General features: G+C 38.5%; 2 protein-coding genes and 1 pseudogene across 2 annotated transcripts; all 3 read right to left on the reverse strand.

Annotated features, from left to right (window-relative positions):
* Positions 1-925: 925 nt before the first annotated feature.
* Positions 926-8,821, reverse strand: LOC139149527 (arylsulfatase A-like). Its single transcript, XM_070721327.1, has 4 exons — positions 8,286-8,821; positions 4,713-5,336; positions 2,703-2,955; positions 926-2,296 (listed from the first exon to the last, which is right to left on the reverse strand). Exons 1-4 carry the CDS (start codon positions 8,525-8,527, stop codon positions 1,904-1,906), a joined length of 1,512 nt encoding a protein of 503 aa, XP_070577428.1. The 5' UTR covers positions 8,528-8,821; the 3' UTR covers positions 926-1,903.
* A 289-nt stretch (positions 8,822-9,110) lies between these two features.
* Positions 9,111-14,528, reverse strand: LOC139149526 (arylsulfatase A-like). Its single transcript, XM_070721326.1, has 4 exons — positions 14,268-14,528; positions 13,083-13,706; positions 12,251-12,506; positions 9,111-11,526 (listed from the first exon to the last, which is right to left on the reverse strand). Exons 1-4 carry the CDS (start codon positions 14,498-14,500, stop codon positions 11,080-11,082), a joined length of 1,560 nt encoding a protein of 519 aa, XP_070577427.1. The 5' UTR covers positions 14,501-14,528; the 3' UTR covers positions 9,111-11,079.
* A 4,001-nt stretch (positions 14,529-18,529) lies between these two features.
* LOC139149528 (arylsulfatase A-like) lies at positions 18,530-21,181 on the reverse strand (annotated as a pseudogene).
* Positions 21,182-22,038: the final 857 nt, after the last annotated feature.

Raw genomic sequence — 22,038 nt, forward strand, 5'->3', positions numbered from 1 at the left:
TGAAAAAAGTATGGCCAGTCTTGCTTCTACTGTCTATGAAAAAGTGGAAATATTATTGGTTACTCTTGTTAAAACAAATGGCACAAGAGGGACATCATCATTCTTTACAATTCAAGTCAGCATATCATTTCACCATAATATGGATTATTTTACAGTGGTTCAAGTGATGAAACTTTCAATTCTATCTTGGTCCCCACTGCAATTTTGTCGAATCATAGGTACACTCATTTCACAGCCAGGTCACACATGTATCTGCATCATATGACCTGTAAGTTACCATAGACTAGTCACATTTGGTTCATCATGCGTGTAAACCAGTGTTGTCACTCAGAAATGGTGGGTCACCAAATTAGTACTAAATGAAACTTAAAGGCAACATGCAACTCCTCAAAAGGGTCTCATCTCAGAAATTGCATCATACACACACATATTGGTTTATTGAGATGTTTGCACAGAAATTGGTGATAAGCGACAGCCTTTTGAGAGAACTACATGTCAGCTGAAGTATTTTTGATAGTGAAGAAATGTTGCACTGTAGCCCCCGTGATTGTTTATTGAAACACACTGGCTACCTGGCAGTACAGTCCATCCTGACACTTTTACAGCAGCCTGGGAGATTTATATGTATCTAGAAAAGGATGACCATAAATTTGAGTTATCTTTTAAAACAAATCCCAGACAACAAGGTCTTGGTTACCAATCTAATCCTACCCTGTCTAAGGTCTTAGTAAGTCTTACCAAATAAAGGAATAAACTTAGTCTAGCAAATGTGGTGTTGATGATGGTGTGATCTCACAATAGTGATTACGATCAAGTAAAATATGGTTTATGTTCCTGCGAGCTTTACACCATGCGAGTAGTGGGCTATTCTAATACCAATCCAATTTATGTGACCAAGATGATTGAAGAAGTTAAGTGCTACATGAAATCTTGTAACTTCATAATTTTTATTGACAAAAGTACTTTTTAAAGATTGTGATCTTGTTATGTCTGTTAAAGTCCAGTTAAGTACTTTAAGGAATTTCTCTGAACAAACACCATGACCACTTTGCGCTAGTTCTTCTGGAATAACAATCATCATGGCAAAATGAAAAACTTACAAGCCAGGTACAATCTACCTGTCCAGGTTTTAGAAACTGTAAAAGGCACGTAATTATTCAAATGTACCAGAGGGACTGTTTTCAATCAGTAAAATTACACATCCATGATGTTATAAAAAACGTCGAGAACACAACTACTAATTACAAGCACTTGGGAAAAAAAAAGCAATGAGGAGGTATTTTGTATGTGATTTTGAAGAATGTTTTTACATGTAAGCAACTTTGGAAATTAACTACAGTTGAATAGGAAACTGCAAAACAACATTTTGATTTTACCTGGCTCCACAGTACTTTGATACTTTCTGCCTATCTTTACATTTATTTATTATGTTGGAATTTTTAGAACAAACGGCTACAACCTACACTTCGAATCCTTTTGTCCATGATTTCATTTACAATTTTTCTAAAAAGTGTGAATTACAATATGACTCTGTTAACGGTGATTGTCTAATGAGATGCAGACAAGATAAAAGAACATTGAGTATGGCAATTGAGTCCTGGAGAAGAATAGTCTCCCATTGTGGAAAATGGTAATATTACAGTGTTGTTGTGTACTGGATATGGTGTCATGTTACGCAAGGTAACTTCAGTTGTTTATGACTCCAATCATGGGATTTTTCACAAATTGATTCATACGCACTCAAATTGTGACATTCTTTTCCATAGTTTTAAACAAACAATTCTTATTCCTTTCTGACCTAGCAGACTTGAGTAGCACAAGAATGTACCATACAGAGATAGCAGAATCCCTGTACACAGTATGTTTTACCATAAATCCTAGAAAAAAAAATTTTATGATTTCGCTAACAATGACAACATGAGGGTCTGGGTGAACATCCTGGATTACAGCAGGGTTCAACGTTAGGATCAGATGGCTTGAGAATCTCAGCCGGAGCCCAGTCCAGTTCTGCTGCAAACTTCCGCCTGATTTCGTCGAGTTCCTTCAAAACGCTGGCATAGTTTGGATCGGAACTCAAATCATACTGCTCTGATGGGTCAGAGTTGAGGTCGTACAGTAGAGGTGGGTTGTGTGCGGTACGATTGGCGGTGGGACGGCAGTCCAGGTCGTGGGTGAAATCACAGTTGCTGCTCCCTTCTGTGTAGTAGTGTGCTTTGTACTGCTTGTGTCTCACGGCATAAATCGGGTACTTTGGATCAGCGTAGGCAAATATGTAGAAGAAGGTATCCCTTTTGCTCTGAAATAATGAAAAACGTGAAACATACTCATCATGTATGATTAGAGTGAGGATCTACAAAAATTATTTAAAAGAATATTGAAAATTAATTCAGTAAATGAGCAGCATATCTTTGAAAACTACACTGTTCTCCAGTTTACCGTATGACATCTGTCATAGCCTGTAGGACCCTTAGCATATATCATAGCTCTTTAACGTTGATTAATATTCAAGTCTGTTGAGTTCCTGTTGGCCATGGTATTATATTGCATACATGAAACGAATATTATCTTGGTGAAAACAAATATCACAGTTCTGTTGATCCTGTAACATTCACTGCCACAACAAACAGTACGTGCATATGTCAGCAACAAAAATGACTGCCATAAAGGAACTCAATTCCAACTTTATTCGAACACCATCTTACCTTTCCCTTCTCAAAAAGCACAGGACCAATATCTACTCCATCCAGAGTCACATTTGGTAGCGTTCCATTGACAAGGTTGGCTATAGTTGGTAGCAAATCCAACGTACTGGTCAATTCCATTGTTTTGCCAGGTTGTATTTTACCAGGCCAGTACGCAATAGCCGGAACACGCTGACCACCCTCATAGGTTGTACCTTTACCGCACTTCAGCAGACCTCCATTTCCACCGCGGTTTTCATTTCGAAGACTTGGTCTTTTGAGAGAAACACAAAGAATTAGTGATTTCATTGACTGCAATGTATGATGACATTTATGTTTAGTTGGTATTATTGATGAAGTATATGGTTGAAAACAATTGCAGTCTGTGTGGGCAGAATACACCTGTTAAAACTTCAGCCAAGCTTTTACAAAAATAAAGTAGCTTGGAAACTTCACAACCATGATTACATCAACAGCAGAGTTTGTTTTGCTCTTTTTCACCCCTTGAAGTTCACTGGCTTAAAAGTTAATGGCACCATCTTCTTACTTGTTTCATGTTTACAGTGGCTCAATTTGAAGTAAATTGCTGTCCCTAGTATAATACATGTCACATACATTGTGGCTAGGTGCAAATTAAATGTGCAGATTTTATTCTGGGGAATTATATATATGTCTCAATTATCGGGTCAACCAGGTAAGATGACCATTGGTCAAAGATGATATACCGGCGGGTATATGGCTCAATCATAGGGTCAACCAGGTAAGATGACCTCTGGACAACGGTGATTTATATGACTCAATCATTGGGTCAGTCATTTAATAAGATCTCTGGAAAGATAAAGTAATCATATCAAAGCCACTGCTACATGTACGCCGTATATCTAACTTACATCAGGGTTCTACATACTTTCCAATTGTATCTGATCATAAATTAATGACGAACTGCAGTTCATTGAAGTTGATATTCAGAATGTGAATTACGTACAGTATTTCAAAATCAATTTATATACTTCTTTTGACATCCAAAATGGTGGAAAGATTTTGCAAACAAACATACTCTATTAAAAGGATGACACTGCATACACATGTGCATTCTAAATAAGGAACTGACATAGTATGCCTTGATCTGTAGAAATATGTTTTGCTTTTGTTTCCAGAAATAAAACCTAATTTCTTTTGCCAGGATATATCCACAATGTAACTATGTCTGAATTCATTCCCTTTCTTAAATGGGAGTTGACTAAAAGGCGTTACCTTTGCTTTAAGGTATTATATGTTTCATACAAAAAAGTTGGCAGTACATTTTGGTGATTTTGTAATATCTTGTGTCTCTTTGTTCTTTGCATATCCTGCACTACAGGGTCTCTTTTAACAGAGATTTTCATATCTTATGAAATTTTTTACTCACTTTCCAGGAAAAGAATTTTTCAAAAATTGATGACCTAAAATTGCTCATCCTACATGTGTTAATTAGAGTAAATCATTTTCAGCAGAATGTGCCACAAAGTCTTCCGATGGTGAGTATCCATAAAACGTCATATAGGAGCAGTTTCACCTTTCATCCCTCATCGAAAGACGCAATAGACTCTGCCAATTTGGTATAATTTGTGAGAGAATGACATTTTGAACATTTTCACAAATTTTCAATTGTACAGCAGGTTCGTAGCATTATATTCGGTGGAAGATGCAGCCATATGCTACAAATGTGGATTAAACTCAAAAATAGCATGCATATTATAGATTGCATATGTATAGTCTGCTTTATGCATATCTTCCTATGAAGTACAACACACATAACCCTTATATTGATGTCAATCAAATGAGATATTGCAACATCTTCTACTTTTGATTCCACAAATTGGTCACGTGACTTGTGCTTTTCAATAGTCTCTATGAATTATAGATGAATTATCTGTATTGAAGCTGGGTGTTTATTTCTGAGAAAATCGTATCCATGGAATTTACCTGCATGGAGAACCAGTATGCCTGCCTCCATGGTTAAAATAGTCTGTTTCATGAAAACTTACTCACCCATTGTCAGAAGTGAAAATAACCAAGGTGTTGCCCTCAACGCCACTCTTCTGGAGTTGTTGCATGACCATACCAACCCCATTGTCTAGCTCAGCCAGTGAATCGCCAAATGTACCCCGTGAGGTGGAGTTCCGATACCGTTTACCGGCAAACTGTGGATGGTGAACATGATTGAATGCATAATATAAGAAGAAGGGTGTTCCCTTAGACGCACTGGATGCTATGAAATTTGTAGCGTGTTCGATGTATTTGTCCTCCAGCTTTGTGAAGTCTGTCGGCTGCTCTATGATTTTATCATCCTTGAAAAGCGGACAGCCCGTGTAGTAGAGGTCACATTGATTAAAACACGGGTCATTTGGATAAAAGCACTTCAGACACGGACAGAAATCTTGAGAGTAGGGAATTCCATAGTAGCTGTCAAATCCATAATGTATGGGTAAGTATTCCTGATTTCTGCCGATGCCCAAATGCCATTTTCCGACTATTGCCGTGGCATACCCCTTTCCTTTCAAGATCTGAGCCAGGGTGGTTTCATTGTGTGGAAGTCCGCCAGTTGATTCTGGCAGAAACACTCCCGGCCACACCCCTGTCCTCGGTGGTAATCTTCCTGTCAGTAGTGATGCCCTTTGTAAAAATAAAAAAGCTATAAATGTCATGATTTTCAGCAAAAATGTGAATTACATATTCATTTTTTCAGTTATCAAACATATAACTTTTCAGTTAATTATCATCCACTTGAACTGTGAGATAGCTGTATCCAATCACTAGATACTCCAGTCCATAGTATGATCATGGACTTGCACTAAAGTTTGAATTCTACTAGTTTTTGCTTTACTCGCACCATGGTCCCGTACAAAGCAAAATTACTGACTATCACTGAAGAGAAATAAATTGAAAAAATATTATTGCCAGAAGTACAGTAAATATAACATATCTTTCAGACACTGCAACCATGCCATTGTCTGTCCAGAGAGGGTGGACATAATACATTTTATATTGCTATAATTATGTTCATTCAGTTAATTCTGATAAGGCCCTTCTCAAGTCAATGGTAATTGGGCGAGTCAGAAAACCCGGACCGAGACGAGTCGAGACGAGACCAAAAGACCTCCTATCTTACTGATAGAAAAGTTACGGGTTTTTTTGCACAAAGGCAGCATCTGTACCAATGCCACGGGAAAAAAGGACGTTGATCCACTTCTGCCTTAGTCAAAGAAGTGATATCCCACCCCTACCATCGACTAGGGCCTAATGCTTGTTCATTTTCGTACATTCTACTAGTCAGTGGTTACATAGTTCTCTGAATTTGAATCTCAATCTGAGGCTGCCTCAGATTCCACACACATAACATACATGTACTATAGTATCGGTAATGTAGAAAAATGGTGCAGAGCCACTGTAGGTGCCGACAAAAGTTGGCTATTGACACGCGGGACGTTTTTCTTCATAATTCACCACATTTTAGTGAAATAAACTGCTCTTCTTCCACGTAAATGAAGAACACATTGTTCTGCCATGTAGTAATTACAAAATAAGTTCTAATACGTCGGAAAATCAATATTTTGCAATGCTAGCGAAAGCCGTCACGCACGGTACGTCGTACGCGTTCACCGTGTCACTCTAGCATAACCACGGTCCTGCATACTGTGCATACGCGTATTTTTGCCGATTGGTGATACTTATTTGGTACAATGCCACCCTTTAGTGATGATGAGGTCCGTTTTGCATTGTAAAAGTCGGAAAATCTTAGTAGTTCACGTCAGAGAACTGTCATGACAGGCATCGTGATTTCCGATGGCCGCGACATTGACAGCTTGGTCGCTTTCGACATAACTCCGCATGCCTGCATTGAGAAACGACTATTACGATGGTGACAACATTCTAAAGCTTCGTCAGCTAATCCAAAATAGCAAGCAAAATGCACCCGAAGCGTAACTTCACGGCCTAGAACGGCGCGAGGCAAGAGCCAGAGAGAAAGATACAAGGAGTCTCAACACGGGGAGCCGACATTTTAACCTTGACCTCCAGTTCGGGTCAGCACTGGTGTGCTGCTTCCATGGTATAGTAAAGCCTATGACCTTGGGTACGACAAAACTGTACCCGGAAATTAAAACATTTTGGTAAAAAAATTTTCTCGCTTAAAACATCGTAGTAAACATTGCTATCACTTTCAATATCATGTCTTTCCTTTTCAATGTGCAAAAAAGTTTTCAATATGAATCTATACTTGACAAATAGGTTTGCAGGGGAAGCAAAGTCGCCTTGCCCCCACAAATTGATTTTTTTACCTAATAAACGTTTTGTTTACTTTATAACATTATTCTCAGAACTATTCTTAAAAGATGATGCCATTCAGGAGAAATTCCTGACTCTCCAATTGCAATAGCATTACCTCTTATCCACAGTTGCGAGTGGAGTGATACGTACCGGCCGCGTACTATGCATAGAATACGCGGCGGCCGGTACGTATCACTCCACTCGCAACTGTGCTCTTATCCTCATATTTCGGCTTTTCCTTTGCAATTAAAAGAACCGTGGACGACGACTTTGTTCATTCTTACGAACAAAATGGCAGAGGAAAACATTCTGAGAAGCATGAGGAAGTTTATTTCGCTAAAATCCGGTAAAATTTGGCTAAAAAAGTCCCGCGTGTCAATAGCCAACTTTTGTCTATTGACAGGCGCCTGTCAATAGCCACGGCATAAAATTAAACCTATGAGCTCCCAGTTTACTTTCCTATAATGTGTTTATAAATGGTGAATCTAATTTCTAAAAAATGATTACTTAAATCTCCTGTATGTATGTTTCTAATACAAGGTTACCTATTTTGAATTCACAGTAGATATCATAGTAGAATCTGAATCTGGCGCTTATCGCTTAGGCCAAAATGCCGACGTCGCATCGCAGTTCGCATGTTTCGAGCTCGCCTTGAACTCAAGTTGAAAAAACCTCAACAAATCTTTTTTCAGTTGTTCCAATCGTTGATTGTGCTATCTCTTGCTTTGTGCATCGATCTTTGACACTCTCAACAAACTGCAAGCTTTCTGTAGTATTGTATATATGATGTATTTACAACGCCTGGCCTGAGGGGTCATTATGGTCTCGTCTCGACTCGTCTCGGTCCGGGTTTTGAGACTCGCCATGGCAATTGGAATGGATAAGAAGGCATGGTAAAGTATTCCACATGTTCACAACGCAAAGGGAGAGTGAGTACCATGATTCAGAATATTTGGTAACTTCCTTGGTAGCATGAAACCTCTTGTTGATTCCACAGTCGCTCGAGAGTTATTCAGCTCTGGGACTAGTCGCCCCATAGACGAGTATACAGAAGCGAGAAATACCTCTGTATACTCGTCTATGGGGCGACTAGTCCCAGAGCTGAATAACTCTCGAGCGACTGTGGTTGATTCAGACATGGAGGTAGTAGAGAGCTACCTCTATGATTTGGATAAATAACGGCCAAACACTACACTAGGCATTCATTAAGTCTGAGCCTGACCCTAACTAATTGAGCGAATTTGTTAAAAACACTTGGTATATCCAAAACGGGAAAATTGTGCATACATTACTTACCGCGATGGACTACAGAGTGGATTGGCGGAATAGAACTGCGTAAAGCGAAGACCATTTACAGCCAAGTTGTCAATGTTTGGGGTATGGCTCGTCGGGTGACCATAGCATCCGAGATCGCCATAGCCAAGGTCATCAGCAAATAATATCACGACATTAGGAACGCTACCAAAAGTACATAGGGTTTGAGAGAGTAAAATCAAAACTGTCGTGCAAAAAATGGTCACGGTCCGCGACAAGAACATTGTAACTTGATGCAGTGTACTCGAGGGGCGGGTCACTCTCTGCAGCTCTGGAGAGTTGTTTACATTGACTTTAAACAAAAGAACTAGTGATTGTTTTCTCTGTTACATGTCACGCTCGTAAATTTTGTAACCACCCTCTAGATGCAGCACGCGGTAATTTTCCTGGGCTGATTTCCCTTGGCTGGACGGGACTTCATCAGCGCAGTGCTCCAGTTCATGGAGGTATTTGAGTTCATGTGACAGCAGTAGACAGCCGCATCACATGACTACACTAGTCAGGTGACATCGGACCACCTAAGTCATCCAACTTTACCTTCATCGACTTTACAATTTTGTTGGGGCTAATGTGCAGCATCTCGGAAGCTGTTATCCAATTGGTTGGCTGACTCTTACCGTTATAATTGAATAACACAAATACACTCCCTAAGTTGCTGTGAGAGAAAGACTGAAGTACATCACAGAGAACTGAAGCTCATTAATGCTAAGTTAAGAAGTACAGAAACATGACAGCAAGGGTAAAACAAGAAACTATGTACACAAAGCCACAGACTGAACAAAATATGATAGATAGGAAAAACAGAACAATTGTGACAAAGAAATTTATTTTCTGTTATGAAAGATCATTATGTTCTGGAATAGTGTAAAGCTAATGAACATTCTCTACAATGTCTACAAACTGATTCAATCCAGTTTCAATTCCTTTTTGTGAAATCTACACTCCACTCAGAGTCCATGGGCTGTTGAGGATAATATTTGGTTGGTGCAGACATTTTGAGCTTTGCATGTATAAACCGTACAACTTCATGTACAGTATTTAGCTTCCTCTCATATATCAAAGGGTATGTTATGAAAAATCTAATTATTTCTGTATTTTGAAAAATACAAGAATAGAAACTACATGCACCACTACAATTGACTTGTGTTGGCAATTTTTTGGACAATTTTTCAGAATTAAAATTTGGTAAAAACAAGCTGTAACAGAAATTTGGGTATTAACTAATTTAAACTCTTGTGTTTCTGACATGAGAAAGCAGTAGCATTAAAAAAATAGCATACAGTTAAACTTTAACCTACAACCAAACTAATCATATCTCAACAGAGTTTCGTTCATACTTCCTCTTCCAGCAAATCACCAAACCCTCACCAATAGCAATCAGGCAGACAGTTTAATTTTTATGAGGCGACTTTTATTTGTAGCTGTAAATGTGTCATATTGCACATTCCAAAGTCTGCCAATACAATGAATCTCATAAACTACATGTATATCCATGTGTCCAATATGGTCATTTTTTTTAGTTCTGGTAGTCTGTGTTTCCCATATGTATGAATCGCTCATCATTTGCATATCATTTACATATCACAGCACTGACAGAAGCGATTCTGGTCCAAGCAAAACCTTGACATGGGGACACTGTGATTCCCCTGGTCATTAATGCACAATTATACATAAATATGAAATATATCCAGTCCAAATGAAAAACTAAAAAAACAACATAAAAACCCTCTTATTGCTCAATGGCTATTCCCATCAAGAATATTTCAAATTGCTCAGATACCGCAGCAGATGTTATTGTTCCCAGTATGAATGTGTTAAAATCAATGGAAATATGGCTAAAATTGCCTTCATGGATATTTTTAGTTTTTCAAGTGTCTTATGACGGCCTTTCTATGATTCTACAATGCAGATTCTCTTTATACTTGGTAACCAAATTTTTAATACCTATACATGTCGTATGTGTGTCAGTATGTATGTGTACACATATTCATACACATAATACACACACACACACAGAGGTGTGCACATTGTTTCAAGATCTACAAGTCCATCTGCTGTAACATAAATACCTAGCCTACCTTTTTTCACTATCCCTATCAGTAAACATCTTTTTAAGTAAAAGGTCAATAATTCACTTGTTCACAACAAGCCATGCGCTTTGTGATAAAAACTACTGATCCATACGCTCATGGTAGTGAATTGGTCAAACTTTGATATCTGCATACTCCATATACCAAACACAAGTTACAAATACAGCTAATTTGCCACTATTGTGCTGCTAGACTCACTCGGATTATTGTTGCATAATTCCTACTGAGGCATCATCTGGAACATCTTGTATTATTTTGTTGGTGTCGTCAGCTGGTAAACTCTGTTTCTGTACAGTCTGAGATTCTAGATAAATTGTAAATTCATAAACTGCCTTATTTGCAATTGCAATTATTTAAGGCCTTAATGTGTAGAGATGCTGAAGTGTCATTGAGAGACAATGGAAACTGAAGCATTGGTTATAAGAATATGTACATGTCAACACCTGTGTAAATATTTGAATATTATCTGTATTGAGGAATGTTCTCATTGTCAACATAATTTTGGCAATACAGAAAGTTTGTAAAGATACTCTGGATTCCCAAGTGTCTTACCAAAATTTCTCTAGGTAGACCAATGCAATCATATTTGGGGTGACTGAAAGTCATGACCATACACTTCTTGAACTAAACATCTATGTTCCTTGGCCTAGGTGAAAATTATTATCAGGTGAAATTAAGAACGGAATTCACGGTATTTGTAGTACGTGTGGGCTTGGCATTGAGTAGGGATTTGAACGATGGCATTGGCAACATGATGGAAATGGTTCACAGCCCGGAGTACAGCACGGCTCCACATACGGATCAGTGGGTTTGAGGATCTCACTCTGAGTCCAGTCCATGGTCTCAACATGATGTTTGTAAATCTGGGTTATGTGGTTCAAAATATCTGTGTACTGTTTGTCTGTGTTCAGATTGTACAACTCAGACGGATCTTGGTTCAGATTGAAGAGCAGAGGAGGGTTGTGCTTCGTCAGTTTCGCCGATGGACGACAGTCCACATCGTGGTTGTCTCTGCCACATTCTGATGCTCCCTCTGTGTAGAAATGTGCCTTGTACTGCTGATAGCGTACTGCATACACACCAATGTCATGCCTAGGGTTTTGTGGATAGAAGAAAAATGTGTCCCGCTGGCTCTGAAAAGACAAACACATTCATCATAATTCTAGATGATTCACATCTATGACAAATAAAGGCAAATTACTTTGATGGTCCCACACATGATTTTCTGAAATATTTCATTTTACATTGTACTCTGGATCACCTAATAAGCGTCCCTGATAAGCAAATGTCCTGGCTAGTTCTCATGTTCTATGATAAACAAAGTTATCTTCGAAAAATATGGAAGTTTCCCATGTGGACTTGACCAATAGCCATAAAAATGGAGATTTTCAATCAAAAAATCTTCTGAGCAGTGCTGGTATCAAGTTTAGAACACAGACAAAACATACTATAACCTGTCTCTGCATTGTCGTAGGTGTCTGTCATGTAACACATTGACTAACATGTTACTGATCGTAATGCTACTACTTTTCAGCATGATCATCCAACCCAGATAGATGTCATATAGGAGTGAGCACAGCCTTTTATTTTTTTCATTGGTTTTCTTGATTTCATAAAGAATTCTCTGTCTAAATACTGTTTCCCTAATATGGTCTTTGATTGACTGGTATTGTACTACTGTGAACAAAGTAGTTTAAAGACTTGATATCTTTGCGTGATTTTAATAAATCTTGACTGTTGTTCTGCTAGACGCCCCTTGAAAAGTTTCAAAATTAGACGAATGAACAGCCTGGGATATTTGGCCTATGAATGTCACAGAATGTCATTGCAGAAATACATAAATCAACCATTATGTACCTTTCCTCCACTGAACAGCACAGAACTGATATCAAAACCATCCAATGTAGTGTTTGGCAGCTCTGATCCAGTGAGTTTGACTAGAGTTGGTAACAGGTCCATAGTGCTGGCCAGTTCAGCAGTCCTGACACCAGCTGGTATTTTACCAGGCCATACTGCAATACCAGGTACTCGCTGTCCACCTTCATACGTTGTACCTTTCCCGCACTTGAGTAAACCGGCCGCGCCCCCCTCAGCTTTGTGTTGGGTACTTGGGCTGTCATGGTTAAAAGATTAAGCAAACAATATGACCTGTTATTACACAAACATTGGTGTGTTGACTTGCAGCAGTCAAAATGAAAGCCCTTTGGTACGAAAATACAAAAGTATAACAGTAGTATGCCTTAGCTTTCAGCAAGGATGTAATCATGGCAGTTTAATCCTGTAACTGAGTGACATCCAACTCTTGAAAACAGCCGTTTTGATTCCTGTCATCAACTATCCTTGCTGTCACCCTTACATTTTTTTGATATCTATGTGATAAAAATAACTTTCAAAATGCTTAATTTGGAAAATACTACCATGACCAGCTTTGGTAGTTCTTGGACACTGGGGAAGTTGAAAGAAAGAGCAAAGCTAGTCTACGAGAAACGTACCCTGACAAAGTGAGAACATATTCAGTTGACTGGTTACATTTTACAGTAATGTCACGGCCTGCATTTCAAATGCTGTATAAATTTAGAATGTACAATGTACCAAACCAAGTGTTAAGCACTCAAAGTTGTGGTTTTGTGGTATTAATAAAGTAGCCTTACGGCATGAATCCAGATCAAGGGGGAGGGGGGGTACTCACCCATTGTCTGATGAGAAGAATATCAAAGTATTGTCTGCAATTCCTTGTTTGTTAATTTCCTCGAGAACTTGTCCCACACTCCAGTCAATTTCAGCCAAGGAATCACCAAACACTCCCCGCAGCGTGGAATTGCGGAATTGCTTCCCCGCAAACTGAGGAGCGTGGCAATGTTGGAATGCGTAGTAGAGGAAGAATGGTTGATTTCGCGAGGAATGTTCGGCGATGAAGTTTTGTGCCGCAGTTGCATATTTCTCATTGAGAGTGAGCAAATCTGCTGGTTGTTCGATGATTTCATTATTGTGAAATATTGGACAACCAGTGAAATACGGTTTGCAGTTAACCAAACAGGGATCATTCGGCCAAAAACAGGTGACACATGGGCATTGAGCATGGGTGTATGGGATGCCAAGATAATACTCAAACCCAAAGTTTGTTGGTAAGTACTTCTGATTCTTGCCAACACCAAGATGCCATTTCCCAATCATTCCAGTCTGGTAGCCAACTTCTTGCAGTAATTTTGCCACAGTTGTTTCGTTCAATGGGAGGCCACCTGTCATGTTGGCTTGAAATACACCTGGGTACACACCTGTTCGAGGTGGCAGTCGACCTGTCAGTAACGATGCCCTGGAACAAGAAAACAGACACTTTACAGGCCATTGCACTAGATATATGATGCTTTGACAAGCAGCACAGTCAAATGAAACTATAAACGATGACATATTCCATAGGCACTTGTGAAGTACAGTGTCAACATTAACAAACATAACCAAACAGTCAGGTCGACAATAAATAAATAAATTAGCAAATACATAATTGAAAATAAACTATGTAACATTAAGTGTTACTTTATGTTGTTCGGCGAGCAAAGTGTCATCTAAAGCGATAATGAAAATCGAGAGTGGTACAAATTATAAGGAAATATCTTCGTTCTTTCTTGTTCATAACATTTTGCAATAGATATTGGCCGACGACGTCAAGCGCCCCTCCCACTGCACTGCTCCACTACACATACTACACCAAGGTACTTCCATTGGGTTCCCTACAGTGGGAAAGGATTACTTATCAACGAATGTTCACGGAAACGTGAAAAATTGAAGCTCTAACAGGCAGTGACCTTTTGGCTCTACCGTTAGGAAACAAAAAGAGCTTTCAAAACCATGGGACTCGTCACGTGAAAACACTGACCTCGAAGGACTACAGACTGGACTTCCTACGTAGAATTGTGTGAATAACATCCCACTCGATGCAAGCTTATCGATGTGTGGTGTCGAGGACGTCGGATGGCCATAGCAACCAATATCACCATAGCCAACATCATCGGCAAACAAGATCACAATATTTGGCTTTGATAATTCGCCGACTGACGTCGCGACGACGAGCAGTAGGCACAACACACCTATGTACGAAACTACCGCCATGGTTGAAATGACCCTTCAAGTTGGTGATGAAAAGTCACTTGTTCGCTGTGCACTGTGGGAGGGAAAGGAACTGCATAGCAACCGCTGAAGGATAAAGGGCCAGTAGCTGTAACTTTTGGTGATTTTTTTGTTTCCATTTTAATATTTTAATTTCAGCACATTTTAATATTTTACTTCCCAAAGCATGTTTAGATAAACAGTTTGAGCTTGTCAACTTAGCCTGTACACGTGTAGACTGCATCGTTATTATTGTCCACAAGTGATTCTGGTCCGGACTAGAATTCCAATGTAAACAACAGCAGTGCATTTTGCACGTATAGATGCTGTGTTGGCAAAGTGAATAGTAGGTCTTTTAACACGCTTTGGAGAGTAAAATAACTGACATACGAAATAAAAACGGTAGGAAAGAGGCCTACCGAGACTGGCCATTCAAAACAACAGGTTTTCTTGGTAGATTTCTTCGATTTTTCAATAAGTATCAAGGGGCTAGTCATAAACTAACTTTGGAAGGACAAATTCATTGGAAAAAATATGATACTCCTTCGGCAAAATATATATTTTTGCAGCATCAATTAATCAATCGATCAATCAATCAATTAGCTGTATCTTTTTTCCTCTTTTTTCGATAAGATGGTTTGAATTAAATGCAACATGTAAAAGTGCTTACCGTCATATCGAAGCGTGACTACAGAACATTTTTCATGTATATATTGGCAATGAACGCACTACTTAGATTTTACCACAACTAAATAATATTCGAGTTGCAAATCAAATATGGTTGCCACACATATTTGTATAAATGTATTAAGCACCAGAATTTGCATCCGTAAAATTCATCACTACGGAATGAAATAGTGACATTTCACTGACACGACAATATGGCTTTTTCAAAATATCTCTATGAAGATTGGATGAGATGTTTTTGGTAAACAAAATTCAAAAAGATACATCTAACGGGGCTTTAATTATTAATTGAAAGGAATATTAATCAGACATTTCCTTACGAAATACGCATAGAAACAGATATTTTTATTGATTGTTTATTCAAGAAAATCGATGGTAATATACAAAATAAGAATGGGATTTACAATTTGTCACATTGATCTGCCAACCACAGCACTGTCAATAACATCTTGCTATAAGCGAAATTTCAAAGGCGCTAACAGATGGAAAAAGAAACAGACAAGAAAATAATAGACGTGATATAATTAGTACAAAGATTTCTCTGAGAAGGAGAAATGCATAGCTAATCTAAAGCAGGCAAAATTCTCTTAAAAAGTGAAGCAAGAAACAAAAGGTTGCAAAGTTACGATAAATCTTTTATGAAAACGCTCAGATTCCGTTCTGATGTATCGATTCCGCCGTTCATAGGGTAAACAGCTCAAATACTTGTGGAACTTATTCGCTGGATGTGTTGCGTCGTTAACGATAGATGTGAGATAAAAATGAATCAATTACATTGAAATACCACCTCTTGACATTTTAATGATTGCTTGTTAATCAGAAGAAACACTTTTAATGATTGCGTACTATTTATACATGTCCCCATGTTAGAACGGCTTCCCTACATAATATAATCTTTTTTACATGTCATTCAAACACGTAACAGAATACTTCATGTCAAGCATTGGAGATACATATATCCTGGGTGGCAAACTTTAATTAGCTTTAAAAGAGTACACTATCTAACATATCTCTGTATGATTTTACAAATTTCACAAGGTCTACACATACTTTTTGGTAAATTAAGTAGACTTAATGAAGAAATTTAAAAAGTGATTCTTCGTATATGTAAACATAATGATAAGAAATGACACTTGTTCATTAAACATAGTTAAAAACTATCTACTGTTGATTGACCAATCAGAGTGCTCAATTCAGGGTGTTTTATCTACTCTTAAAGCCTTGGTCACCAAATTCCAGAAACGAATGACAGCGCCGTAGTAAAGTACTGTCCAATCAAAAGTGAACATGTCATATTCTGTAGACATCTGGTACGTTTTAATATTCAAATTTGGTAACACAGCGGAAACCAGCTGCAACAAAAAATCTGCTGTGCTACAAACATAAACTAATGTGCCCTAGGGCATTTATAGGATGTTCCATTACATTGGAAGGCTATTTCACAAATAAAAATTTTAATTCATATCCTAAACATGTTACATTGACAAAGGGGACGGTTGACGTAAACACATTGAAAACGAAAATATATCAGTTCGGGGCGATAGCTTTTAAGTCGGATAAAACCCTCGTACTCGGGCTCTTCTGGTGTATAAAGTCCAACCCTACGATAAAATGTCTCGGCCTGCGGCCTCGACATTTTATCGTTGGGTTGGACTTTATATACCAGAAGAGCCCTCGTACTCGGGCTTTATCCTATACTAAGAAATGCAAGTTCGTTATATTTATTAGAAGTTGCTATCAAAGAGATTTTCAAAAGAAGGTCAATTTTTTTATTTATTCATGTTTTTATCTATTTTCCCACATTTTATGTTTTATCTTTTCAGAGTAATATATCTCCAGTATCCATACTGATGTTGATTTTGTGTCACGTGCAAGTACAACATGTAGGAAATGGACTACATCCGGGTTTACAACACGGTTCAACATCTTCCTTATCTGGTTTATTCAGTTCACTCTCTGCCCAAACCAACCCAGCTTCAAACTCCTTCTTTATATCGTTTATCCTTTTCAGGATTGAGGCGTACTTATGATTATTGCTTAGATTGTAGCTTTCGGATTGATCTTCATCCAGATTAAACAGCAATGGCGGATCATGGGCGGTTGGATTGTCCGTGGGTCGACAATCTGTGTCGTGGTTCTTAGAACCGGAATAAACAGCTCCCTGTGTGTAATAGTGGGCTTTATATTGCTTGTACCTGATCGCATACAGTCCATACTTTGGCGACGCTTCGCCGTAGAAATAGAAAAACGTATCCCTCGGACTCTGCAAGAAATAATGGAAAAGTCTCAGGGAAACCCAAATTTGTCGGTGTAAGCAGTTACAGATAAGTACAATATAGAACAAGGCTGAATACTATTACACAACCATATTCCGAACACACAGCACCGTTGAAACTTTATAAAGTTTGATTGAGATATGGCTGCAATGTGTACGATAGACGTGCATGAGGTGATTGTGCAGGAATCATGGTCAAAGTTACGAAAAGCGCCAAAACTTTTATGTTTGTAAAATGCTTTTGCAAACATTTGATATGCCTGTTTGATTGATTGAAGGGGTAAAGGTTAGCTGAAATCGATGGTTCTTGACTGACCTGAGATCCGAAAGTTCTTAAAGTGGATGACTGACCCGAGATGCGAAAAAAATGATTCTTTAAAAACCAAGATGGTTGATCTCAAGGCTGAACTAACTTAAAATCTTCATGAGTAGTTTATTTAAGATCGACATGAAATCAAGGATACCGAAAAAAGTTCGGCCACAACTAGAGCAAGACAACTTCTCAATAACTTGAATATTGAGTGTGCTATCGATTCGATACTGAATACTTACATATTGCAAAGATATTTTTATGGGAATAATAACACATGGAAAATCAAACCTTTGCTCGTTGGAATAAGAGTGGACCGATATCCATTCCATCTAGAGTCACATTTTGTAGTTTTACATCGACCAGCTTAGCTATAGTAGGCAGGAGGTCCAACGTACTGGCCAATTCCATTGTTTTACCAGGCCGTATTCTACCAGCCCAGTGAGCGATAGCTGGAACTCGATAACCGCCCTCGTAAGTTGTACCTTTTCCGCATTTGAACGGCCCAGCACTGCCGCCTCTAGCTTCTCTCACTAAACTTGGTCTGAAAAACACAGAACGCAACTCAACAAGCGACAACAATTAACAGAAAGCAGTCGACGAAACACACGTATTAATTTTTTTCACATGAACATCGTGAGATTAATAATGATTCTTTGATCAAAACTATGATTCTTCCGCAATGCTTTGCGATTATTCACAACCATTATTAAAACTAAATGACCGGGCGTGACGTCAGAAAGTAACTCAAAATTCAAGATATTTGAAGTTACCCGTTGTCTGATGTAAAGAACACAAAAGTGTTCTCTTCTAAATTCTGCAGTTTGAGTTCTTCAAGAATTTGGCCAACCTCCCAGTCTAACTCTGCCAGGGAATCTCCAAATGTTCCACGCTGCGTAGTATTCCTGAAGTCCTTGCTAGCAAACTGGGGATGATGGGTGTGTTGCGTTGGATAATACAGAAAAAATGGAGTTCCAGATTTTGCATTCCTTGCAATGAAATTCCTGGCTTCTATGCTATATCTCTTAGAAAGAGTGGTCAGATCCACAGGTTGTTCGAAGATTGTGTTGTTTCTATAGAGCGGACAGCTGGTGTAACTCATGCTACATTTATCCCAGCAAGGGTCAACGGGATAGAAACATTTCAGGCAAGGGCACATGTCATTGGAATAGGGCATTCCATAAAAATTGTCAAAGCCGTAGTTGGTTGGTAAATAGGTCTGATTTACGCCGACTCCGAGATGCCATTTCCCAATGATAGTGGTTGCATATCCAAGTGGCTTGAGCAGAGCGGCTATTGTAGTTTCATTGTGTGGCAGCCCTCCAGTGGCCGGTGGCCAAAACACTCCCGGCCATATTCCAGTACGAGGTGGTAGACGAGCAGTGAGTAAAGCAGCCCTGTATTAAATGCAAAATTGAAGGAAATATTAGCGCATCCCATCTTAAAGGGCCAGTATGCTAACATTTGATGATTTTTATTTCATTATTTTTATTTTGTATGCCAGTCATAAGTTCTTATTCTACTCCTACAAGAATTTTGAAACACCCACCATTTCGCTTGTCAACATAGCGTTTATATGTGTAACATGCACTGTTATTGTTTACATTTGCATTCTAGTCCGGACTTGTCACTTGTCGACAATAATGACGCAGTTTACACATGGACATACTGACTTTGCGAGCTGAATACTGTGTATCTCAAAATGCTTCGGGGAATAGAACAAGAGATTATAGTTGATTTTAAAAACAAAAATAATGAAAAACTCTTTAAGGTAGTATGCACCTCGAAAGTGAAAGACTTAAACTTTCGCTCTGACTTTCCTCAAGGAATCTTTCAATCATTCTCTTTCAAAATCAAGAATAAAAATAGGGGGTCACCGTGCAAATTTTTGTACTACAGAAAGAAATTTCCCAAGATTTACCGATATTAGAAATTCAAATTTCAAAAAACTAAGCCAATGAAAAGTTTTCTTTCACCAAGAGCGTTAAAATGAACCCCCACACGTGGTATGTCAGAAGAGAATTGCAAAAGTTTGAGATTTCGAATGTCTGTCCCCGAGGTGCGTTCTACCTTAAACGTTAGCGCTACTGGCCCTGTAACGTCCTTATAATTGAAGTTTTGCATATAACTATGCGCCCCGAGGCCTTACAGTACATTAGAACAGACACGGATACACTCTACCACACATATATAAAAATAACTTGACTACGCCTAAAAGTATCGAAGATTGAACAGTATGGTTCCGTCCTCATATCAAAGTGATATTGCGACCTTCTTCGGTCAGATATTGGAAGAATAGTTTGAATATGATGTATAAGATAGATTCGTTGAGAAAAGATGGATGATAGTACGAACACGTGTTGATAGAATTCAAAAGTTCACTTTCGTCAAGTTCAACTCCCGAGTCTAGAGCTTCTCTGGTACCTTATATGTACGTCCTACCCTCTACTAAATAAAGTGAAAAATAATGTTTTACATAACCGTCTTATGGAATTTTTTAAGTTTCGAAGACAGCTGTCTCTTTTCACCGTATCCGTCAAAAATGGAACGTATGACTTCACATTATTTACGTCTTCCTTCCCTGTTAGATTATTAAAGTCCGTCGAAAACTTGCTTCCTGTTTAATCATATCGCTAGTATGCCTTTTTGATAACGAGGAGTGTCCGCAGCCACAAGAAGGAGGCAGGAATATTTTCCAATTTCCAGTGCAATTTCGACCAAATTTTTCTTATTCTTGTTTACACGTGCTTTCAAATTGTTGGTAAATAAATAATTCGAAAGGGGACCAATTCATAGCGGTTTGGATAAAAATAACAACATTTGTACTCATCTTGAGCATTAATAATTGAGGCACCGTCGGCCTTCCATTCTTCGAGACAAGTCCGAAGAAAAATCTTTGACAAGTGATTTATCTTTTTTTTATATGAACTCTTGACAATGATCAATATTGGAAGTAGATAAGGTATGATGGGTAGCTTTGGTTAGAGGGCGTGCTGTTCTGCCAAGTCAGCCAGTTCTGGTCCTCATGGATAAAATCATACAATACAATATACACTATACAATTATAGGTAGTTTTTCTGACTTTTGATTCGTAATATGCACTTTGAAAAACCTGGTTAGTTTACATAAGCACGATTGTTAAATTTAATGAATGTGATTCACTTTACCTAGATGGACTGCACAATGAATTTCCAGTGTAAAACTCACAGACGTCGGGTGCCCGTAGCAGCTCAAATCTCCATATCCGAGGTCGTCGGCAAATACAATTACAATGTTTGGTTTGCCAATGGAATGAACCTCAGTGACCATATGATCAACACACACGGCGACGTGGACGGAGGTTGCCCAGAGAACAAGGAGAAACCCATAGAGTTTGACGGCGTACGGAGCCATTCTGGCCAAGAAAATGTGCTTTTGATAACACCTTATTCGGTCACTTAAAATAAACACATCAATGATACCCATGATTGGCCAATTTTTACAAGTGGATAAAATATTGACCCAATAAAATTTATCGTGCTTTTGGCATTTCAATGTCTGTGTTGGTGCTGTTCCACTGGAACACGGCGATCAATAATGCCATGTTACTTTCAATTTACTAATATTTTATTGAATTCAAACGCCGTAAAAGCATACAGGCATGTGCAGAGAGGCGAAAAAACGTACAAGTTGTCGAAGTATTTGACCATCAGAAGTTGTAAATGTGACGGTCAACGTTTTTTCCCAGTGTAATAATAATCGCAATCATACCAATCCATAATCCAATAACACTAGGTCAAAATTTGTAAGACAATAGTTGTAAACATAGACACAAAACAGCACAGTGTATTTGTTCTACTTCTAAAAATACTGACGCGGTTCCCAGTGCTCAACTCGTAAACGACATGTCTGAAATGTCCAGTGTTATTGTTGACTGGATTCTAACCCAGACAAGAATCGACTTTGCTTTGCTTATTTTACGCACTGAGTTTGCAAGACAAATACTTTTATTTTTATTTCGAAATAATTTAGGAGAGCTAGAAGAAAATGGATTCGTTTTGCGTACTCAAAAAATTATAAAATATCAACGAAAGTTACCACGCTACCTAAGTGTATGGAACAGCTAGCTAGGAGATGAGCTTTGATTTGTAAGCATGCGAACGGAAATAGTATGCGTGGATTTTTGAATGCTGTTTTATACAGAGGACGGGCATTTTCTGGACATTTTCGGCTTGTTAACTTACAAGTAGATGAATGACTCAGTTTGGGACATCTTCTTCATTTAAATTT

Source organism: Ptychodera flava, chromosome 14 (assembly GCF_041260155.1).
Source record: "Ptychodera flava strain L36383 chromosome 14, AS_Pfla_20210202, whole genome shotgun sequence".
Classification (NCBI taxonomy): domain Eukaryota; kingdom Metazoa; phylum Hemichordata; class Enteropneusta; family Ptychoderidae; genus Ptychodera; species Ptychodera flava.

What these genes read in the sequence shown, in the direction of transcription:
- LOC139149526 (XM_070721326.1), bottom strand. Translation starts at nt 14,500, where the DNA reads ATGGCGGTAGTTTCGTACATAGGTGTGTTGTGCCTACTGCTCGTCGTC. An exon ending in TTCTTCTCATCAGACAATGG is followed by an intron (nt 12,507 to 13,082) that starts GTGAGTACCCCC and finishes TAACCATGACAG; the next exon opens with CCCAAGTACCCAACACAAAG. An exon ending in TGCTGTTCAGTGGAGGAAAG is followed by an intron (nt 11,527 to 12,250) that starts GTACATAATGGT and finishes TTGTCTTTTCAG; the next exon opens with AGCCAGCGGGACACATTTTT.
- LOC139149527 (XM_070721327.1), bottom strand. Translation starts at nt 8,527, where the DNA reads ATGTTCTTGTCGCGGACCGTGACCATTTTTTGCACGACAGTTTTGATT. An exon ending in CCACTCTGTAGTCCATCGCG is followed by an intron (nt 5,337 to 8,285) that starts GTAAGTAATGTA and finishes ATTTTTACAAAG; the next exon opens with GGCATCACTACTGACAGGAA. An exon ending in TGCTTTTTGAGAAGGGAAAG is followed by an intron (nt 2,297 to 2,702) that starts GTAAGATGGTGT and finishes TCATTATTTCAG; the next exon opens with AGCAAAAGGGATACCTTCTT.